General features: G+C 42.5%; 1 protein-coding gene across 1 annotated transcript in view; it reads right to left on the minus strand.

The window, feature by feature from the left end:
• LOC138266101 (phosphatidylethanolamine-binding protein 1-like) overlaps positions 1-18,489 on the minus strand; it is a 40,852-nt gene extending 22,363 nt beyond the window's left edge. The window contains exons 1-3 of the mRNA XM_069214485.1: positions 18,247-18,489; positions 14,351-14,460; positions 5,982-6,082 (exon numbers count right to left, since the gene is read on the minus strand). Coding sequence (XP_069070586.1) covers positions 5,982-6,082; positions 14,351-14,460; positions 18,247-18,474 — 439 coding nt within the window. The 5' untranslated portion in view covers positions 18,475-18,489. The remainder of the gene's footprint in view (positions 1-5,981; positions 6,083-14,350; positions 14,461-18,246) is intronic.
• Between the last annotated feature and the right edge of the window lie 5,597 nt (positions 18,490-24,086).

A 24,086-nucleotide genomic window follows, 5' to 3' on the forward strand; every position in this document is an offset into this window, starting at 1 on the left:
GGGTCTCCAGGGCTGAAATTATCCCAGGGCGAGTGCCTTGTTCCCCCTCCCCATAAATATAGTGCTGGGCCCCAGTGCCCCATTCCCCTGGGAAGAAAATGCACTAGGCTCCAGGGGTTGCGATTCCCCAGGGCCAAAATCAGCCCGGGCAGGGAGGCCATGTGCCCCTGTTTCAAACAATGTGGCATGCTTAGGGGGATGGGGCCACCGGGACCAAAAGTGGCCCGGGAAGAGGGGCTATGTGCCCCCCCAACCCCCCAAAATGCACTAGATACTGGCAGATTGTGTGCCGGAGTCAAAATCAACGCAGTTGACCCCTGTGTGCCCCCTCCCCTCAGTTTTAAAAAGTGGCAGGGGGGTCATATGTTCCCTTCCCTTTAAAATACATATGGCCCTGTGGGCTGGGTTTTCCCAGGGCTATAATAGGTTTGGCGAGGGGGGACATCTGGTCTCCCTCTTATGTTCTTTTTTTTTTTTCCTTTCCAAAAAAAAAAAAAAGAGCCCTGGGGATGCTCACCATGAACTGCTAATTATCTTTCATATTACATCACTTATGACCTCTTTGAGATCATTGATGATATAGCTGTGCATGGCTGGGGGAGGCGAGTTATAGTTGCTTTAGGGCATGAGTTATAGTTACCGAAGGTAAATCTAACTGGTGAATTTCAGTGGTTTGTAAAGTTTAAAGGGAGCATTTAAGCGAACTATAAAGTTACTTTACCTTTGTTTATTTTTCTTTGAATTTCTATGTTAATCCAACCGCTCGCCTCTGCCCTTGCGCTGGCGTGGTGGTGGCCACGAGATCTGGCCGTGGCCAACACCCATCCTCACCAGTGCACCTCAAAGTCTACTATCTATAGCGAGTCAGATTTTATCCGGTCTAGGTATATTTAAAACCTACTTGCAAGTTCTTGTGAGTTGACAAAGAACAGGTGTTCAGTCAGGAAGTGAAGGAGAAATACAGGTACCTTTAAATCTTGCCACTCTTGCTCTGTATTCAGAGACAGAGGTCTGAATTCGGTTTACAGTTACTTTTCCTTCTCTGACTGCAAAGCTCCAGGATTTTGGAAAACAAATTGTCTGACCTCCTGAGAATTGTGTTCTTAACAGTGCCATTTTTCTTCTTTTTCATATTTAGTTATTTTGAAAGCTTTTTGTCACCTTGGATGTGGTAAACCTCGTGTACCCACTATATAATTTTCTTTACACCAGTGTAAGGTCCACACCAGATGCACAGATGCAATGTTAATTGCCAAAGTTTTCAGTATAGGTTGTTACAAAAATTTACTGTCATGATGAAGACATCAGGGATCATAATGTTGATGAACTGTGTGTCCTGGATTGCAATAAAACTGATTAGTGATTTGTGTGATTAGCAGCTGACCCTCAAATTGATGAGTTTGTTAATACATTTGTGGATAAATACGGGCAAGGTTTGTATAGTCGCCTGTGTGCACTGTGACTGATATACTATTTTATTTGTAAATGATCACCTCTTGTCATTTTGCACAATCACTTTTGATCGCTTTTTTCACAGTATGGAACAACCATTTTATTTTGTAACTATGGATTATTGAGAGATGACATCTCTGCATTTGGCAGAGGTATGTTTTTTTGTTCTTTTGTTCATTCTCTTTTTTTCATGCAAAGCAACTGATTCTGTTATCCATAATGAATACTTTTTACCAACAACATTTCTTGTCTCTATTTGTCTGCCAGCAGTCAACGTAAGAGGCCAGTCAGGTCACAGAGCCTTTTTTTTGGCTTACTGGGGTAGTTTGTGCTTAGGCCTCTGTAACTTTTTCTCAACATAAGCTACCCATGCCAAAGTTGTGTCCTTTTTGTCCAACAACCTGGGGATTCTAAAGGTGCCTGGGGTTTATGGATTTCCATGAAGCGAACTGAGAAATTAGGCAAAATATAGCTACATTTGAGTTTTCTGAGGAAAAATAGGGATAAAGTGCCCCAGAAAGGTGTCTGTTCTTTCCCTAAAAATGGCATCCACAAAAGGTTTGCTGTACTAAAGTCACCATCTTCCAAGCTTTCAGAAACATACAGAGCTGAATTTTTCCTATTTTGTTGTGCTCTCAACCTACTTCCAGTTTGTGGTGGAAACCAGTGTGAAACCCATTGGTGATCCAGAAAAGCTATAGCTTTATGAAAAGCAGACAAAATACTGGATTTAGCTAGGTGTCATGCGTGTAGATCCTTACATGTCTTCCCAAGGAAAATAACTGTTGAAATAAAGAGATAGTGAAAATGTGTAGGAAAACCACATATTTGTGACATTTTCATGTATAACAGATTGACAAAAGCAATATACCATTACGTCGGCTAACCCCTTCTGGTTGCAAGGCAATGTAGAGTTTGTAGGTTCTTCAAGAGCCCAAGGAACCCAGTGCTAACAATTGAGCTGCACCAGACAATGGTTTTTCATTGAGTACCAATTATAGACCAGTTCTTATAGTGAAATAGGCAAAATGAAACTTAAGTATTTCTGAAATGGGCACAAGATATACAGTTTTGGAGCAGTGGTTATTTATACATCTCTGAATTTGTGGGTACCCATAGTAGCATATGATTTGGAGGGTATTTTTCAAAATGTCATCTTTCTCATGCACTGGCTTACATTTGAAAGGCACAAATGCAGGGAAATTCAATTGCTAATGTTCTACTATTCTATGCTTCTACATGTTTCACCACTGTTTTTTTCCTCACATCTCTGTGATGGACAGTTCTGGAATTTGTGCGGAGCCACAAGCTTCTTTCCACCTGCCTCTCACACGCCCCTTCCTGTGAATTGTTTCCAGCACAGAAATGTATAGAAAATTAGTGACTTTAGGCAACGTTGGAGGTTTGCAGGGTATTATGGGTAGGAAAATGGCATAGTGTGCACATGAAGCACACCAAAGTGTATGGGTTTCGTAGGTTTTTTGATGTTTGAACCCTGGGGTCTCACGCCTGTCTGACCCTAGGGGGCTGATCAGGGGTAATTACTCCCACTTCCTCCCATCTGCCTTCCCCGGGGCCAGAAAGACTGTGCCCCCATTTATTAGGGATGGGTTCATGACCATACCCATGGTGGGCAGCCCCACCCTTCTTTTTGAATGTTAAAAATAAAAAAATTGTGTCTAGCTGGCTTTCTGCCCCCCCAGGGGGGAAGGTGATGGAGTAGTTAACCCCCATCTGCCCCGTACTGGGGAGCAGAAGGACTGTCCCCATTTATTTGGGGTGTGGGCATGGCCTGCTCATGGTGAGCAGCCCCCACCCCTTTTTATAAAAAAAAATAAAAAATGATTCCCTGATGTATAGTCTGCTTTTTGCCCCCAAGGGGCAGATTGGGGGATAGATCAGCTATTGCCTTATCTGCCCCGCTGGAGGGGCAGAAAAACTTTAGTCCCCATTTATTTGGAATGGAGGCATGGCCATGCCCACTGTGGGCAGCCGCTGCCCCTCTTTTATACAAAAAAACATCCCTGGTGGGTAATAACACTCATATCCCCCCTGGGGGTGGGGTTAGAAAGACTGTGCTTATTTTTTTGGGGGGAGGGATATTGGCATGCCCATTTTGGGATACCCCACCCCTACGTTGCCCTCATCTAACACCTAGGGGGGGGCGACAGACTACATTTAAAAAATAAAATGGGTGGAGCAAAAGCCCTTGCCCAAGTGGACACTCCCCCCTTTCCTGGTGTCTGGTGGTCGGTCCCTCCTTGGGGATAACTCACCTGCGGCAGTCCCCAACCCGGGATCAACTATGAAAGGGTAACGTTGAAATGGGAGATTCTCCCCTTTCAAACGATACCTCTCTTGTCTGCCTAAGTGCTTGCGGAGATATCTCAGCCCCCTGAACACTGAGGCACTGAAAGTGAAATGGGCAGATTGGTGGAATGATGCGCTGATCATCATGTCAGTGAAAATCTAAAAATGGCCACAGTTGCGGGGGAAGCTCTTCCCCAGTTTCCAAGGTCGTTTTTAGAAACAAGAAATGTAAGCAGGAAGAAATCCAGCATTAGAGGGATTTCTTAACTTGTGTGCGAGGATGGCTTCCCCATGCATTTTTCCGTGGTAAAATTGAGCAGAGACACTGTTAAAAAAATATTAAAAAATCCTAGCAGAAATACAAAATTTGGCAGAAGACTAGATCCCACTCCAGAAAGTGTGCTTTTTGTGATTTGGTGTAACTCTGTTCAGTAGTTTTTGAGAAATCACGGTTCAAATACTTTGTATACCTGGGCTGTTGGGTTGCAACGAAGTGAGAGTTCCGTGACAGTCCTGCAATTATGCAATTTAAAAATAAAATAGAGTGATTTGATTGGCAGATGGGACCTTTTTTTCCACTGTAAGCCATCTTGCTCTCTTGGAGTCAAAATGCTCCTGATGTAGATCACACTCTGATTTGATGGCCAAAACACAAAAAGAAATGTTGCACTGCCATTTCAGGTTCAGGGAGTGTGTCACCAAGATCTGAAAATTAAAATAAATAATAAGGTATAAAGGGGCAGGCTAGGATACCCTGACCACCTGGACCTCATAGTGGGCAAGCGAACAATGGGTAGGAACAATAAATGAGCAATTGTCAGTGGTTAGACTTATTGCAAGCATCTTCCCATCACCTTTTGTGTGTTTAGAATATCGGCATCTGCATACCCATTTTTGGTACGTGTGAACACGCTTCTGTTGTACGTCTTCAGTGAACAGTAAATTGAGCAATAAAAACCCTGATCATTGACAAAAATGCACATACTCAATGTATTTTTGGTGATGGGGTGTGTGTACAAATCTGGCAAGCTCATCCTTGCCTCTTAAAGAATATCGCAAGTGCACCACAGGTTTTCGTGCAGGCTTCTGTTTTACTTCAAAGTGGGCATGCCAAGTAGAGCAATGCTTGCCACAGTCCTCTTTTGTTAGGTGAGCACATTTAAGGCATCTTTAAGACCCTGAAGAAACTCGGCCATGGAAGCGTCTGCTGCCATCTTGAACTCCCAACAACCAAATCAGGCTCATTAACAAAGATCACCTCAGAAGTAGAGTGTGAAAGTGTGTCTTTGCTCTCTTGGTTTCAGGTGAAAAGATGTAGACTGCTGCTGCTGTCTGACTGAAAAAGTTATTTGAGAAAGTAAGTCCAGTCTAATTCACTCCTCTAATTCACTCCTCAATTTTAAAGTGCCATAGGTTCTGAAACCACAGTTACAGTGCTTAATTTGAGCCAGTGGTTTCCAGTGCTCAACACCAGCATGTATTTGTCAACACTGGCACTTTTGACAGTCTGACACATAGTGGTGATGTTTGTCTGGTTTAGAGATGAATACAAAAACCATTGTTAATGAATTCAATACATTATAAATGACTAATATATGCTACCCAAGACATTGTTATAGCTCTATGGGCCTGCAAAACATAAATTGTCACACATGTAGGTGTGTGATGGTTAGTAGTTGTTTTGAGACTTCCACTGGCAGCGCTGTCCGGGGCAATGGGTGTGGTGCAAGCTGCAGTGACCTCCTCTTGAGGGCCCTGACACTTCTTTTGTTACACTACAGTGCAGTGCTCGATTTGTAATACAAAATGATGGGAGAACTACTCCCATGGTAAATGATGATGGGCACTTGTGAATCCCACATCCTCCTTATATCGATAGCCTGTCGATTGAATGGGCCCCCCTGTGTCATGCCTTTAACATACGAATCCTATAGAGGGATCAAACATGTAGGTGTACTTGGAAGAGAAATGCCCTAGTTTGCTCTTGGAAAATCACATAGGCCTTGTTATGCCTGATAGAACATGAAAGGCCATTTCAAAGCAGGGTGAAATTTACCAAGAAACACTGATATTGGCCACAAGATAGATGTGTACTCTGAGATCTTATTCTGCTTGGTATCGTTTTCAAAGAAAGACAATAAAATAAAAAATACTATCAAAACTCAAGTAGATATAGCTTTTCAAAAATAATAGTCTTAAACCAACATTTTCATACTGACCTGTCCCTTTCCCAGGTGCGGATCCAACGTATTCGGTTTGGACACATCCAGAACCGAGATCGTTTCCCTTCACGTTTACTATTATGCAGTGGTGCCATTGCCTAAAGTGAAATAGATTTTCCATTGTGAGAGTGTCCATGCAGACATACAATGCAGATTAATTAACACCTTCAAATCTTAGTGTTTGTCAACTGTTTAATTTCACAAAAGTGGAACAGAGATTTCCCCTGCAGATGGGTGCCGTGAGTGACTGTGATCAGAGCCAAAGTATTCTCTTAAAGAAGTACTGGAGTTTTGTGTGTGCCGGCACTATCTGTAATACAGAAGGGGCCATATTACACACAGTGGCGCAACGGACATGCACAAATGTTTTTGCACCCTCACAGCAGTGCTGTATAACAGAATGGGCTGCAGATGCAGTTGCAATATCCTGTAACACACATAATGCCGGTGCACTAACAATACCGGTTCTATCTTAAGGTGATGTTCCCTCATTTGCATGGATGCAACACTTTAACATCATTTTATGAATGTGGGTGCAGAGGGAAAGAGGCACAGTTGATGCACAGCCCGTGCACCTCCAAAGTGAAACCCTTTGGAGGTAGGAAAAGGTAATTGATGGACCTCCCAGACATACCCCTGCAGCTGATTGCAGTCCCTCGCGGCACCTGTCTGCTGAAGATCTCTGTTCCCTCTTTGAAGAGTAGGGCGATGCTAAATTCACAGTTACAGTGCAGTTGCTTCTCTCCCAGGACAAAAGCATATTCATATCTGAAACATTACAAAAAGCGTGGGAGAAGAGGAATGCCTCGAATGCCTCAATTAACCCATACAGATCTGGGCACTTTACTGACACACCCTATACATATATTGGTGCCCTTTCAGGATTTTATTTCTCTTTATGCAGTTAACTGCAGCATTCAAGACTGGGAACATAAACTACTTTTCTGCATCTGGGATAATTCAGGGGATGGTGATTTCAACCAATCGCTTGAGGAAATAGTGAAGACAAAAGATAATCTACCTTCAAATAAGGTCCCCGGTCCATATGGAGATCCAGAAATTTTTTACAACCAATCTCTGCCTTAATACACCTAATAGCTGAGTGTTCTACCTTTGCTGGGAATCTCATTAGTCAAATGCAAGGCTCTTCCATTAAACCCTGTAACAAATATAGGCTTACTTGGAACCTTTTGGATCCATTGATTCCCCTAAATCTCATATATTTAGGGATCAGAATCAATAGAGCACTCCCCCAAAATCTCAAATATTTAAGGATCAGAGGCAATAGAGTACTCCAAAATAATATGCAAGATAACCTGGGCCCGCTTGTTGAGAAGATGCAAGGAGGCATAATTTGCTGGTCTCAACTGAACCTCTGCCTCTGGGTGAAAGCACAAACTGTAAAAATGAACATAATGCCCCAATTAAATTATCTTTGTATTGCTCCCAGTGTGTGACACATCAAATCATAAAAGCACACTATCTCAGTTATGGAATGCCTGCTTAAGCCACAGCAGAAAACCCATACTTTAAACTAGACAAGTTACACACACCCACAGAGTGGGGAGGGATTTCACTTAAGACCTATACAATCGTAATAGTTATCCTTCCAATTAGAACAACTATGATATCATATGAACACAGCACCTTAAACCCTCATTTGTATTAATATAGGAAATAGATCGTTGCAACCACCACTGGCAACTGTCTGAATATTCAGAAGACAAGTGACAGACTAAAAACAAAATTAACCTTCCCTTTTATATGACCATGTATGCATGGCATTAATTTCATGGAATGTTCTGTATAGACAAGTGTCTGCATAATAGAGCAAAATGGTGCAGTCTTTTGGGATGGGCAAAGAACCATTCTTGCCTGAATTTTGAATCGCAAGGACTCTGCGCTAGACCTCTTTTTAGGTGACTGACTCTAAACATCTGTGGAAGTGCAGGCAGAATTTCATCTTCTACCCGGACACTTCCAGAACAGCCAAAGTCTGGGGTACTGTCTTTGTCACCTGCTAGGAATGAGCCTGCTAGAAATTGGATTTCTGGTTGGCAGAGGTATGCACCCTATCCAAGCAGAAACTGCAACCTCAGTCAGAGTAAGTCAGATACACACCATTAATTATTCTATGCTCACCCTCTGGTAGCTTGGCACAGAGCAGGTAGGTTTAACGTAAGAGGGAATGTGTAAAGTATCTGTGCAACACTTCAAACAGTAACGCACTGAGAACACCACCAAAAAACTCCACACCAGCTTTAAAAAAAAATATATATATATATATATACACACACCCACACACCCACACACCCACACCCCCACCCACACACACCCACCAAACAAGACCAAAGCAACAAATCCAGTAGAGGTTTGGATATGAAATTGTAAAGAAAACACTGTAGTACCGCGGCTAACTGGTCATGGTGAACTGGGAAAAAGTCAAGAGTTCAGGCTGACCACAATTGAGCATAGGGTGGCTACAGGACCCATGCAGGACCTGCTGAGCAAAAGTAATTTAATGCGTGTCGCAATATGAGCTGCATCTATGATTCCCACTCAGACTGGGTGTTGTCCTGGATTTTGGTTCCATTGAGCGAGAAGCCGGTTCAGAGTGCTGTGGTTCCGAATGTGATGCACCGGCTTAATCCATGCTGGAGATGGCAATGTGTTGATCTCTGCCATGCAGTGGTGGCAATACTTTGGTTCCGAAGCAGTGTTTACAGAGGCGATGCAGCTGTTCTGAATGTGATGCACCTGTCCAGTTCCTGTAACAGCGGTGATGCATCAATCCTGATCTCGCAGCAGGTAATGTGTTCATTGCGATCGGTGCAATGGTGTAGATATGGAGGTTCTGACAGATGCAGCATGTCATAAGCGCTTCCAAGGGCATCCGCGCTTCCAAGGGCATCCGCACTTCCAAGGGCCCAGGAGTGGGATAGCACCATTTGGCAGGCAGGGAAAAACGTGCAACAAGCAAGCAGTTCAGGTGCTGTAAGTGATGGTGGGTTGAAGTATTTTGTGTCCTTGAAACTTCAAAAAGAACAGGAGTCAAGCCAGCAAGCCCTTTGAGCCACTTTGGGTTCATATAGGATGGGTCCAGTTCTTCCTTAGCAGGGCAGCGGGCAGCACAGCAGAAAAGCAGTTCTTCCAGAGCAGCAGCCCCAACTGGCACTCCCTGCAGTTCACAGGTCCAGTAGTGTATTGATTTGGTAGGGTCACAAGTCCAGTACTTATACCCAGTTGTGCTTTTGAAGTGGGGGTGGCATCAAAGAATGGTCTTTAAAGTGCACAGAGGTCCTTTCTTCCTCCCCTGGCTGCAGCCTCAATGCAGGGGGTTATGTAGCCCTTTATGTTGAGACAGAATACTGCTTTTCAGGTGAACGTATCAGCTCCTCCCATCCATCCTGCCCCAGATGGGCTGTCAGGATGTTGGTGGCCCATCATTCACACCTAAGATCCCTTTGTATGTAGCTGTCTGGATGGAATGCACAAACTTCAGTTGTCACCCAGCCCAGATGTGTATTGGAGACCGCTGCAAGCACATGGGGCCAAAAGCAGGAATATGCAAACTTTATAAAAGTGGCACTTTCAAAATCCGACTTTAATAGTAAAGCGTACTTATTATTACAATTCTGTAGGTACTACACATGACATATCTACTCTTCAATTAGGAACGACAGCTTATTGAATATTATAGGGAATCCCCAATGTTAGCCTATGAGAGGGGTAGCCCTCACACTAGTGAAGAATGAATTTGGGGCTTAATCACTACAGAGACATATATATCTTAAAAGTATATATCCTGCCTTTTAATTACATAGTATCCTGCCCAATGGGCTACATAAGGCCTGCCTTAGGGGTGAATTTTGCATAATAAGAGGGGAATTTAAGGCCTGACAAGTGGTTTTAAATGCCACATCAATGTGGCAGTGTAACTGCACATACAGCCCTGCAATGGCAGGCTTGAGGCATGTTTAAGGACTTGAGTGGATGTCACAAGCAGTGCTGCAGTCCCACCAGGAGCATTTAATTTAAAGACCCTGGACACATGTAGTGCACTTTACTCATGACTTATAACTAAATTAAAAATGCCAAGTGTGGATGGACCAATCAAACCATGTTTAGGGAAAAGAGCACATGCACTCTAGCATTGGTCAGCAGTGTTCAAGTGCTCAGTCTTTCTTTGCTGCTATCTTCTGTCTTCTTTGTTTCTCTCTGCATGCAGTCTTCTGCCTTCTTTCTTCACTGAAGTCTTCTTTCTTCTTTACTGCATGCCGTCTTCTGTCTTTGCTATCTTCTTTCTTCTTCAAGCATGCAGCCTTGTCTTCTTTCTTTTCTGTCTTCTTCGTTTCTTCTTTTTACACTGTCTTCTTTCTTCTTCACCACATGCCCTCACGCCATTAGGCTTCGCCTTTACTTCGTCTTTCTATCTAACTGGATTACAAATATTAGAAAAATGTTATGTTTGTTTTAAATTTGATAAACCATTAAGTTTATCAAATTTAAAACAAACATTATTCTAATTCTATGCAGTTAGATAGAAAGAAAAAACAAAGGCATAAGCTATGGGCTTTGCCAATGCTTGTTTATAATTACACCAGTTTTTCTGTACTAAAGTATGGACAAACTACTACCCCAAGGCTTCTAACATGATTGAGCCATAATCGAGCACACACAATCATTTAATTTGACAGTCCCTTCCACTAGTCACCATGGGCTGGTTCACAAAACTACAGTTCACTCCAACATCATTCATAAAGAGTCACAAAAAACAAAGAGCTAATTTGAAATGATATTGGTGGTGCCGTAGCAGAACTCTAAAATTAAAGGAAATATTACTTTGCAATTTGCATGCAAAGTCCTTCTGCATACATTCGACTATATGATTAATTCTACGAGCATGTGTCTTTTCTTGTGTATAGCATACTTTCAGTAGCTAGGCTGGTATCCAATTAATATGAAAGTGAAAGGACACTGTTCCACACGTAAAGTAACAGAGTAACTTATGACAAAAGGCTAAATGTTATCCATAATTTACTTATATTGTTAAAAATAGTGATTGCAATTTGTCTTCTCACCCATTCAGAGTCGTGATTTAGGATTCTGCTAATGTAAAGTTCATCTGCATATACTTGCATTGTGAGCGCATCTGGCCTTATTTTGTCTGTATAGGTAATTGATAAGAGGACGCTTTAGAGGTTCGATGGACCTTTAGACTCTGTTAAGAGTGATTTACCATGGACATAAACCTTATTCATCACTGAATTACCAAATAACACACCAAAATTATAACACATTTATTTAAAGAGTGAGTCAGTAAACTTTACACACCATGACCTATGTGGCCATGAGTAACCACACCTTTTAGTACGGTTAGAAAATGTGATTCCCTAGATTAAGAATGCTAAAGTCACATAAAGCGATCTCAATATTAGCTGGTAGACGTATATGAAAAACACAGGTTGACCAAAACGACAGTAGAACCTTAATTTCACTAAAGCATTCAACATCAAACATTCAATAGCTGCTACACAAATTATTATCAAAAATAACTGGACTAATGAAACAGCATACATTTAGTCATTGATAGTTAAACAAAATCAACCCTTGGTTAATTTGATTATAGGACATGAAAATGCTAACTAACCCTCTAATTCGATTGGGCATGTTGGGCTTTATGCAAAAAGGGAAAAGTCAATTTGGAAAACATCTAGCTATGGCTCTAGCAAAATATAGCGGAGGGTACCTATAAAAGAAATACAAAACCTGCAACAGAAATACTATTACATCTCATTATACCTATCCTTAATGGGTCAGCAAGCAGAGACTTCTTCATCAGCTGGACATCCATCTGGTCTGTATTCACAGTGAGAAGTGAAGGGGACTGGCTCAGCCACAATGGGCTCTAAGTTAGGCAAACCAAATCAGAAGGGCATCAAGTAATGTCCCGAAAGGGCATCTAAGTCTGCTCTGGTCTCTCTGCATCAGCTTCTGAATTCTGTGTTCTAGTCTGAGTTCTTGCCAAAGGTAGTTTGGGTATATTAGAAGTGCACAAAGTATTTTCTCACGTTGTCATTGGTCAGAATATCGGTTGTTCACAGTTGAACCAATAATTATTAATTCTCAAATCTGTGCTATAGTTAGACAGTCTTTCACATGTCGTTGATTGGCTCCTCGTCTCCTGGTTCTGTCACCAGTTCCATTGGGTAACCTTTAGTTGCAATTCATATTTTTGTTAGAGTCCATTGTTGGCTCCTGAGAACATTAGCTTCTGATGCATCGTTACAAAAGTAACATTAAAAGTTATTCTGCACTACAGCGGACAGTTCTCCTGAGAAAGTTAAGACATCATCTATAAAACATTGCAAACTATTTGGTCAACTGTGTGTACAAAGGACAAAAGAACAAGAAAACTTTTCTCTATTCATCAGATAAACATTTATGAACATTTATTTAGGCCCTGAAACTTATCATAAGTATCAGTTGAGTAGGCTTATAATTCTCAATTTGTCTATGCATAATAGGTTTAAGCAAATGCATATCAATTATACCTTAATATGGTCTACTAATACCTTTTTATTCGCTTATGCACATTATCTTAACAGTTAATGCCATTTATTTATTAATGGCGCACACGTTAGGGTGGCAACAGTGGTGGGCACATTTTCCACAAATACTTATTTTCTAGGTTACCCTAAAACATGTAGAATTCTTAATTATTTATCCATGCAAATATATTAGTGATTAGTTCAGCTTTCACACCTACCTAGTTAATGTAGAGACAATGTCCTTTAGCCTAAAAGCCTGTGGATCCGTTGCTGTCACTTGCTTTGCTCACTGTGACTGTCAAAGGTGACTTTTATGACGCACAACTTAATTCGGCTCGTGCTGCCACTGAGACTTAATAAAGATTACACCAACCAGGATTGAGACGATGACTTACTAAATCATGACAAAAACCTTTAGGGAACCCGAGTCAAATTACGCTACTATAAGAGATTGCTCAAGTGGCATTAAACCCTTATCAGGCTGAATAAAGCAGGCCTGCCTTGAGATGCTCAGCTCTGAATATTGGCATTGTCCATATTTTGTGGGAGTGACCCATCCGCCACACCTACTGAATTGAGGTTTGGTCCAGAATAAACCACCCTGTAGTGAAGAAATGTGAGAAATGTATCAAGGTGTGGAATTTGAATGGATAATGTATAGGTAGACTAATAGAGACATATTTACAATATAGAAGGATTTTGTAATAGATATGGCTGAACCATAATACAATCTTCAAAACTAGAGCCCTTAGATAACAGATATACTACACATTCAACTAATATTGACATGACAGATGTTACCACTGACAGATTACTAAGCCACCAGTGAAAATAAACAATACCTCATCCTGATTCCCATGAAGACCACCACAGATCATTGATATAGGCTGGCAGAATGATGTCTCTATCAAAAAGGGAGGGTAATGTATGATATAAGAATTACAATCTCTGGGGTACCCTTGACGCAGTTACCTCTGTACCCCCTACCATTTCCTCTTGCCCCCTTTATTTTTCTCCTTTTTTCCCCAAACATACCATTCCCCACTAATGAGCCTCCAGCCTCCTCTTAGCAGATTCCCTGCTTATAACCTACAAGGCAGTATGATGTGTGAACTTCGTAATAGCATATTTGGCCATGGCCTACAATCTTTTTGATCTTCGTACTAAATGTACTTTGACACAGTTCATAAGGTTTGGAAGTTTACTTTTGTCTTTTCTCCTTTTGATACAATAAAACTTTAGACAAGAAAGTGGCCACAAAGGGCTGTATGAGGCAATGAGGACATTTCTTCAAATGCTGAAGATTGAGACAGCAACACTCTTTGAAGATGACACATATCCTTCTCCTCCCTCCAAATGCTGAACAAATTGGCCTGCTTCAACAAATCTGGCTGTGGTGTCAAGGGCCACCTCTCTGCTTCACCGTTCTGTCTCCAGTGCATGCACTATCTCACTGTGCATTTTATATTTAATCTGGAACAGCGTCATGGTCTGCAGAGGGAAGACCAATGAGGAGTACTGGTGCATACATGGACAGTGCACCCCAACATTTAAACCAAACGCCAACCTCTAACTTTGATATCTTACCTCACAAATTGTCTAATGTTGTACAAATCTTTGGGATTGTATTTTGTAGAACTCAATTCTACTGCGTTAGACCTCCATGGTTCCCGAATATTTACCTCTTAGCACAAAATGTGGGTTTAATCTTCTACATGCCAGATCTCTATGTACACATTAATGATTGCAACATTTCTTCTTAAACACTGGTCATGTTTCTACTGTAAGTTCATCTCATAGCCTACTGCATCTTACCCCAACTTAGGATCTTCTCTGCTGGGGACATCAGGGTCTGTTAAAATTATGGTGTAAAGCTTGCTTTTGTCCACTCCTGGCCAGTCAAAGACTGTTGGTATGTTCTTAACCTTCAGTGTACAAAAAAACAGAAACATTGCATTAAAAGGCAATATAAAAGAAACTTAGCACACACCTGGTTCTATTAAATAAACTACTAAGAAATGCAGCACACTTGTGTATTGAATTTATTAATATTTATATTGAATGCATTTAAAGCAGGAGGCTACTTGTTGATATTTTGCATAACATAAAAACATAACATGAGGAACTTCTATTCCACAACATCCTGATGAATATAGTCCCTTCGCCCTGATAGTAAGCAGTTTTAAATACTGCCATGTAACTACTACTTTGAGAACAAAGATTAAACGTAAAGAATGATTTAACGAAGTTTCTCCAAACATGTTTTAGCATTACATTGCATGCATGGTCTACACAACAAAACCCCAAAATCTTTATTTTATTTGCGTGTAATGTAACTTCATTCACTTTTTTAAGTAACTTTAACTGCTGAAATGTTTAATAGCCAGCCGCCATGTTATCCTCCCTGCCCCAATTCTGAGACACATTTCAAGTACAAAAGCGGCTACTAAATTCCTTTGTGTGGATGAACCGGCATGAGTACCACGCATAGAATAACACAGTATCACGTGTCTCTGCGCTTGAAACCTGCCAGGGGAAAGGTGACTTCAACTGTTAAAGTTGGAAAACAGTCAAAAAAGTGACCTAAAACATTGACCGATGATTATCGGGGGTTGTATTGGGGGCCACCGAATGCATAAAAATGTATTGGGCGTAGCTTCCCCTTTTTAAACCGGCGTTCAGACCTGTAAATCAGGCGCCAATACTATCGTAGAACTCTAAATAAGGTTTTCGCTTGAATAGTCCCCAAAAGTAAGTACTGTCTATTTTGGTACAAAGAAAATGATGAGGGGAAAATGCCCTAGGCTGCAGACGTATTAAAATATAACATACACTGTGGTAGGAAAAAAAAGATATAACCTTGGTACCAACCACATGTTTTTCCTCATCGAAACAAGGTAGACCGAATTCACACCGTGCTGGTAAATCAACATGCTGTTAGCTATTCACATAAGTCTAGGACAGCTAATACAAGGGTCTTGCAGTGTATTCACAATTGTCAGAGACACTTTAATTATGTGATGCTGCAAGTGTTTTCTGCATAATTGTGGATTTACCACACTTGCAACTGATTGTCAGATGCTGCGTAATTGCAGGTTATGACAAAAAATATATTCTTGTTCAAATCGATTAAAAGTATTTACAAATAGTGCACCATAGGTGATGGTGGGAAGCGGCACACCCATTACAAAGAAAAACTAGTCACTGTTTAGTTGCTGTATTCAGGTGTTAGACTGGTAACAAGGTAAAACCGTTGTCCAGGCAGTATTAATGTGTCTTCAAATAGTAACTTGGCCACCAAAGCTTCTTAATTATTGTGGCTGTGGCAGGGTTAGTTTGGGACCCAAAGGCATTCCTGCTGGCATATGTTGTCATACCGGCCCACAAAAGGAATGTAGCGAGCAAGCCTGACAAAGTGTGTTTGGGGAGGAGGGGAGGCGGTGGTTCAAACCCCATTTCAGAATATGAAGCATATACAACACGTTATTAAACCTTGTTAAATCATTAGATGTTTAGCTACGTGGAGCATATAGTCTCAATGCATTGACCAAGACTGGATGCTCTTTTTTGCATTTTAGCTCTACGTTAAAACACCACCCTCTCCAGCCTGGACGATTTATCATGGGTGGTAGAGTCGTGAATGTTTCTAAGTTCATGATTAGAATATGTTACTTGTAACAACTCCCAATTAATGCAATGGTATAATTCAATATATTAAATTAAAATGTGTTGCAAAGGTCACATTGCAAAATTCAAAACAGTGCATTTTTATAGTTTTTATTGTATGTGCACTGGTTGCTCTAAAACATGCAACAGCAGGCCTCTTATCTCCTACCCCATAAGCCCTGGATATCAGCGTGAGGCAGGAGATGCCTAAAAGCATGCTTTCAAACCACTTGTTTGCATTGTTTCTAAATTTGGATGCACCACAGTAGCTCCTTGAATTTGTCTACGTGTTGTTTTTTTTTTTTACCATATGTACCTTGTGTTGCTCTAGTTCCACTTAGGCCACGTACCTGCATGTTCTGTACTATGCCAGAAGGAGGTTCCCAGAGGATGTGTTGGGGGGAGGTAGGGGGGAAGCAGCAGCAAAGAGAAGTGCGACTTCCAAGAGAGGGCGGTAATAAAAGGAACTTGTAATACAGGGGATTCTTTAAATCCCTGTATAAAACTTCATTTTCGAATTTCTTTATAACTGGCAACTTGTGACACACCCAGTCATAGAGGTATTACAGTTGAGTTCTGACGTCAAAATGCCTACTGCCAGCAGCCGAAATGAAAGGAGCAGCTGTTGAAAGCAATGGAAACTGAATGTTGTTTTTCTTTCTTCTGCGTTATTCTTCTAGCTTACAACGACAAGAAGAAAGAACATGTATATTTATTGCATTCCTTATAAAGTTGGAGAAGAGCTAGAATATTTCTGCATGTTTCTACACATTCCAAGCTACTGAAGCTTTTTTTTTTATAAATTGAAGAAATGTACTTGTGTTGAACTGTTTCTAATAGCTTTTTGCAACAAATATCTAACAGGTTTTTGATGTTTTTAAGTTTGCACAACAGGATTTTTGGGTATTCTTCATACTTGCAAACATGCTCGCTCATTCATTTGAAAGAGCTACACACCAAGGATTTAAGTGGTTTGTGGGAAAAGTGATAGTGTAATCCTATTTTATATGGAATAAAGTATTCCCCAGCATACATGGTATGGATATTGCAAGTAATATCGGAGTTCCATAACCTTATACAGGAGCTAGGCCTTCAGCCTGGTTTCTCTGTATGATTATGGAAATTCTTTGTGACTTGGAAAAGCCTTATAATGTACGGTAGGGGGTACTTTATCCCTTCCTTATACACTGAACTACTAGCTTTCAGTGTTGTATGCAAGACTATAGTACAAAGAACCTCGCCCTGCCTCCTCCAGTCGGAGACTACATGAAGTCCGTCCTTACCCTCTCCTATATAACAAATCTACACTTCTGTTCCAACCCCCTTTTTTAAATGTTGCATTATTTTGGGCGCTCCCCTTTAAGCTCCGTCTCAACTTCCGAAAACTGAAACCTTGATACACAGTTAGAAATTCACTGTTCCAGCTTTCCTGATTTCTAGGCGTTTGACTATTAAAGAACTCAAGTAAGTCACTCTCCAAACCCCACTCCCCCAGCAGCCCCCTGTAACGCTCAGGAGAATATGACACTCTCCTCAGCTAACAAACGATATTGATGGCGCGGCCGTAGTGGGCATGCTCTGTAGAAATGGAGCACGGAGTACCTGCAATGCCATAGCTGTACAGAATTTAAGCATTTATATTGCGCTTCGAACCTCTAACGAGGTCACGAAGCGTGATTCTCATGGACATATGGATTCTCATAAGTGCAACCCAAGGCTGTGGGTTGCAGCTTGTCTATTAAAAGTGGATGGACGATGGGCGCAAGGCTCCGAAATGTTTTGAAAACATACGACGCATGGGTTGCTGCTCCTAGCAAAAAGGTTGATGGATAATTTGTAGTGGTTAGAAAGAGTCTAATGAACATCCTCCTCCTCGGAAGGATAGAGTAGAGTGTGATCTTGGGTACCCCGTGGGCTTGGTGCGCGGAGGCACCATTGAGTGATGGGATAGCAAGAGTTCCTGCACCGTCCGTAGCCACACGACTATATGATTAAAGGGGTGAACTTTGTTTACTCTACGGGGGAGATCAGTCACCAATCGTTACCTGTGTGGGTGTCAGTTCCTTTCCCAGATGGTCCACCTCCACACTCCCGTACCGAACGCGCAGCGGATGCTTGGGCTTCTCGTCCACATCGGTGAGGCAAAGCGGCCCGGTCCAGCCAGACAGGTCTACCGGCATGCTGAGAGCGAGGAGTGCGAGATACGCGGACGAATCAACACGAGCTGCGAACAGACTGAAGGCAGACTCGGGCTGTGCAGAAGTGAACATCATAGTATAACGAGGTAATACTTGGCCGCCACACCCACAAGCACAGACCCGCCCCTGTAGACGGATGAGCTCCGCCCACAGACGGTCCCGGTTCAGAGCCAGAAGGGAGGAGCGCGGTAAGGGTGGTCCATCGCTCCTTCGACACTCGCCCACTGTTTAAGGTATCAGGGCAGAGAGGGCTGGGCGGATGTGACTACAGCCCATCGTGAAGAATGTTGTTAAAAGCTGAGATTGGGGGAGGGGGAGTCGCTAGTGATTGCAAACTTTTAAACGGTCATGTACGTACAGCACAGAGCAGGGTGGCAGATAGGAGCGTAGTGTAAGTCTGGTGCATTCGGACAAGAGTCAGACTAGCACAGAGTACACAGTCTGACGGAACAGTACAATACATTATTATGAATATGGATTTGCTACATAGTCCATCATCCGCTCTATAATCTTCAAATATTAACTAAGAAAAAGGTTACATTTCTAAAAACATCGATCAGTTTCCCTTATTGGAAGGTGCTTTACAAATGTTGGCTGGTCACATTTCGTGTTCTTATTACTGTATTTCGGTATTATGCTGGTGCTAATGAGGTGGAACCTTTGCTCGGACAATGCCAACTTGTGAAAACAACAAAATAATGAAATAGTACTAACAAAATCTGTGGAACCCTTGCAAAGTTTGCCATTTCTTGCCGTATAATTTAGTCATCCCTATCGCAAAATTTGGTCACCGAAAAAGGACAGAAAAAAGTAGAATGGCTTTACTGCTATCACCTATAAAGAGGTAGAGTGCTTATCGGTCACGGCGTAGGCTGACAGCAACAGTGCAGTTCAAGGTGCAGCGTGCCATAAGTTGTAATGGAGTCTAACAAGAGTACAGCATACACTAGGGTACATGAAGGATGTTAGGAGTGCAGTACATCATGGAATGAGTACAGTGTGGTGTAGACTGTAGCTTAAAAGGAGCAGGCCACAGCCTGACTGGCACATAGGTGAATCTAGAGTACAGCCTAATAGGAGTACTGAAATGTCTGACAACCTGAAGGTCGTAGCTATTTTCATGGTGAGGATAGCTAGGTGATAAAGCTAGGTATCAACAGACCGGGGTAATACATTGCCTTTAAAGGCATCAAAGTTTGGTGGTGGGAGATGTGATACTGTGTAGAAGATGTGATAGGGCTCTCAAACGTGGACGTGACCACGAAGCATAATTAAGAATTTGTTCTAAGTGATTTAGTGAGTGTAATCAACCATGCAACATACTGCATCCTGTACTAGACTCCTATGCATGACAAATGTATACCTTCCACTCCCTTTCATACGATCAACAGAAAGCTCCGTCTCAAGTTGTTCCGAATCGGTCCCAATAGTTTCTCCAACCCTGGTTTTAGTCATTGCAAACAGTGGTGGCAGCTGCCAGGAAGGGCTTGTGGGGCAGTGTGCAGGGGGTGGGGTGGGGTGCTTGGGTGAGGTTGGGGGAGGGGAGTGGGAGAGGCAATAATAATAATAAAAAAAAAAAAGACATGCCTGCTGTCTCGATGTTCTTCTGCTCCCACGCCTCAGTGCTTCTTTGCTTACTCCCCTCCTCACCCAATCTAGATGCGTCTCTCATGCTGTTGCCCAGTAGGAGTGAACACTGGGATTGGCCTGAGTGGGCTGAAATGCAACTCAGATAGGGAGTGGGAGCCTGCCCTTCGTCTCCACTTGTCTGTGCAACACAGCTCGGGTGGAGAGTTCTAAGAGCTCATGTAGGTTTGGCTGGCCTAAGATGGCCAGCCAAACTGACGTGCACTTAGAGTGCACCTACCGCTCCTTTCTCCCTGCTGAGACAGAGGATGCTGACCCCCCTGTACCCTAGGAAAGAAAGTACATTTCAATAAACAAAATGTAACCAAAACAACAGAAATCCATGAAGCAGAATTGGAGTTATGAATTTTTAAAGTTTAAATGTGAAAATATCCCGAAAAAGCATTAAGCACCAACCACGGTCATGTGGTTGTGCTTGGTGTGCACCTAGACCACAAGTTAAGGCCAACAGTAATGGAGCATTGGTTGTATTAAAACAAAAAAAGCTTTGTTCTGGTTGGAAGTTTTAATTTCAGACTTAATCTCTGAAATGGAAGGTAAAAATCCTCAGCGGGACAACACAACAGGTTATGGACAAAGAGTGTTCCAATATTGGACGAAGACTGGTTAAGCCAATGACTTTTGTCAGTTAAGCTTGGAGCGGGAGAGGTTTAAATTTTGTGTCCAAAGAAGGTCCGTTGCTGACCAGATATTTTCTGTGGTTTTGCCCAATGAAGTTTCTACTATCTGACTTAGCCACTTTTTTGGAGCTCAGATTCTTCCGGAGAGGCTAAACCTGAAGAAGGCTCCAGAAGGCCGCATACTTTCTTCACGAGGTCCAGATGAATCAGATTTGCTGCTGCAGAAAATTCCAAGCAGGAGCTAACTGAATTTTTGTCTGAGGAGCAACACACCTTTGTTGGATCAGCTTGGCAGGTGTGTCCCGGTCTTCCAGAGGTCTTTGAAACCAAAATGTTTCCAGGCTCAGAAAGGTTTAGAGTAGACTTTGATACAAGCCAAGAGTACAGAACATTGGATTCAGCACTCTTGGGGATCAAGACTCCCTCCCTCAGAGACCAGCAGCTGGGTCTAGGGCAGGTCCAATTGAAACTGGCCATTTGGGGAGTTGAATGAAAGGCTTCTTGTAACTTGTTGTGTCCCTTTAGCTTAAATAGGAGTTTGGCCTTATGACCCTTGGAGTTCACTTCTTTGTTGTAGGTGCAAGAGAGAGACCGTTTTCAGCGCTCTTCTGAATCACAGCCAGCAAGTCCAGTCCTCCCCTGTTCTTCCACAGCTCCAGTAAGTGTTCTGAGGAGGGTACTGTGGGAGCCCTATGTATGCCAGGCACCATCCTATGGGCGGGGGGAAACTCCTGGCCACTCCCTAATCAATATGATAAAAGTTCCAAGGGGTGGCACTTTTGCAGATTTTTCTGTGTGCTGTACTGTAAACAACCTCACAATGTTCCTCTTTACCTAAAGCAAAGATGGCAAAGACTTCCATCCCCTGTGCAGAGCTTCTGTGCCCAGCCTAGAGGTAGGTGTGGCCAGGGAAATGAGCAAGCCCTCCTTTGTCGTCAATCAAAACTGGTTATGGGGCAGCTCCTCTCCCATTGGTATTGCTGCCTGGCTGACTAGAGAGACAAAGGATGAGCAAGCCCAGGTGTTAGTTACATCAGCCTGTGACAGGGTAGGTCTCTTTGAAGTCAATTATTTTTCTGGGCACCTCTCAGATGGTCATTCTACCAGAAGAACTGGACACCTCACAACACCAGAGGCCTTTGTCCCAGCTCTGGGATCAAGTTCACACCTCATCAGAGGAGCTAATCGGTTCCTGGGTGACAGATGAAGCTTGAGCAAATGGGCTTCTAGAGGCTTTATACAGGGAAAATGTGACCTTCTTCTAAAACTAACTTTTAAAATATATATTAGGAATCTAATTTCACCAATAAATTAGACATGTAATAAAAATGTCATGAAGTGCAATCATGAACTGAGGCCCATATTTATACTTTTTGACGCTAAACTGCGCTAACGCAGTTTAGCGTCAAAAATTTTTGTGCCGTCTAACGCCATTCTGAAGCGCCATGCGGGCGCCGTATTTATGGAATGGCGTTAGCCGGCGCTAGCAGACCGGCGCCGCCTGGTGTGCGTGGAAAAAAACCACGTAGACCAGGCAGCGCCGGCGTAGGGGGAAAATGGCGTTAGGGCGTCTTAAAATGGGGCAAGTCAGGTTGAGGCAAAAAAATCGCCTCAACCCGATTTGCGCCATTATTTTCGACGCCCAGACGCCATTTAAATGACTCCTGTCTTAGTAAAGACAGGAGTCATGCCCCCTTGCCCAATGGCCATGCCCAGGGGACTTCTGTCCCCTGGGCATGGTCATTGGGCATAGTGGCATGTAGGGGGGCACAAATAAGGCCCCCCTATGCCACCCAAAAAAAATTAAAAAATATAAAAAATTATACTTACCTGAACTTACCTGAATGTCCCTGGGGTGGGTCCCTCCATCCTTGGGTGTCCTCCTGGGGTGGGCAGGGGTGGCAGGGGGGGTCCCTGGGGGCAGGGGAGGGCACCTGTGGGCTCATTTTGAGCCCACAGGCCCCTAAACGCCTACCCTGACCCAGGCGTTAAATAGTGGCGCAAATGCGGGGTTTTTTTGACCCGCCACCTCCCGGGCGTGATTTTTGCCCGGGAGTATAAATACGACGCATTTGCGTCGCCGTCATTTTTTTAGACGGGAACGCCTTCCTTGCATCTCATTAACGCAAGGAAGGCGTTCACGCAAAAAAATGACGCTATTTGCCCATACTTTGGCGCTAGACGCGTCGAACGCCAAAGTATAAATATGGCGTTAGTTTTGCGCCGAATTTGCGTCGAAAAAACGACGCTAATTCGGCGCAAACAGAGTATAAATACGGGCCTGAGTGTTTTCTAGCTAGGAATAGCATTATTACATTTCATTTTGGGTCCCAGTGCTTTCTTATGGAACAACTAATCCTGCTACAATGAAAATATATTTTAGTGCCTATTGACTGTAAGGACATGACTCATGTTAAAGCTCAATATGTCCTACTTTTAAACACCGTGTTCCCTGCCTTACAGGCAGTAAGGCCTACTTGTGGTGATATTAATATTTAGAATGTATATTTGTCTGTCAAAAAGGGTTATTTTGTCAGGTTGAATTTGCAGTTTGAACCTATACAGCCATGCTGCACATGGCAAGCCTGCATTCAGGTTTGCTCTGTCTCTGTAGTGAATAGCAAAATGGATACTGCAGTCGACTTGCACATTTAACTTACAGCCCCGGGATACCCTTTGGTACTATATACTAGGGACTTATAGGTATGTTAAAGTTACCCATCGTGGGCATGCCAGTTTCATTGTGTTGAAGGAGAAGTACAGGCCTTTGTCACTTATTATCAGAGGTAAAGTGCACACTTCCAGAGAAATCAGTCAAGGCAAAAATTGAAGGTACACCTTGGAAAAGTTCATAATTTCCTACACCCAAATTCACTTTCTGAGTAACTGCAGTGAAAGAATGGTTTGGCAGAATATTTTATTCTTAGTTTCATTACATCCCCTTTAGAGTGTCATTCCAGAAATTGTGCAGGCATGTTCAGTGGCGCACAATACATATGCGCTAGATATTGCTGTTATTTTCAGAACCCTGTCTTTTGAAGCTGGCTTTGTGCTCCAGTGAGCACTACAGCGCAGACATTTTTTGTGAAAAGGTCTAGTCCCACATGAAGCATACCTTATTTTTCACATTTCTAATTATAGCTGCAGATTTACATGTATTGAAAGAAAATAATTCAGTCATCAATTTTTACTCTGAGTTTGATTTTGTCCTGAATTTTGGACTTAAATAAACATTTTTTATGACATATGTGTTCACAATAACTGAAATGATGAAAAACATGCTAATAAAGAGCCAACATAGGGCTGCGGTAGCCCTGGCTGCACAGACAGTTGTTTAAGTGGCCCCGTAGAAGTTGGCAAAGTCACACTGGGCATTGTTTTCTGCTCTATCTGCTACCCTTCCCTTGTGGTGCATCTCAC

Source organism: Pleurodeles waltl, chromosome 11, assembly GCF_031143425.1.
Source record: "Pleurodeles waltl isolate 20211129_DDA chromosome 11, aPleWal1.hap1.20221129, whole genome shotgun sequence".
Taxonomy (NCBI): Eukaryota; Metazoa; Chordata; class Amphibia; order Caudata; family Salamandridae; genus Pleurodeles; species Pleurodeles waltl.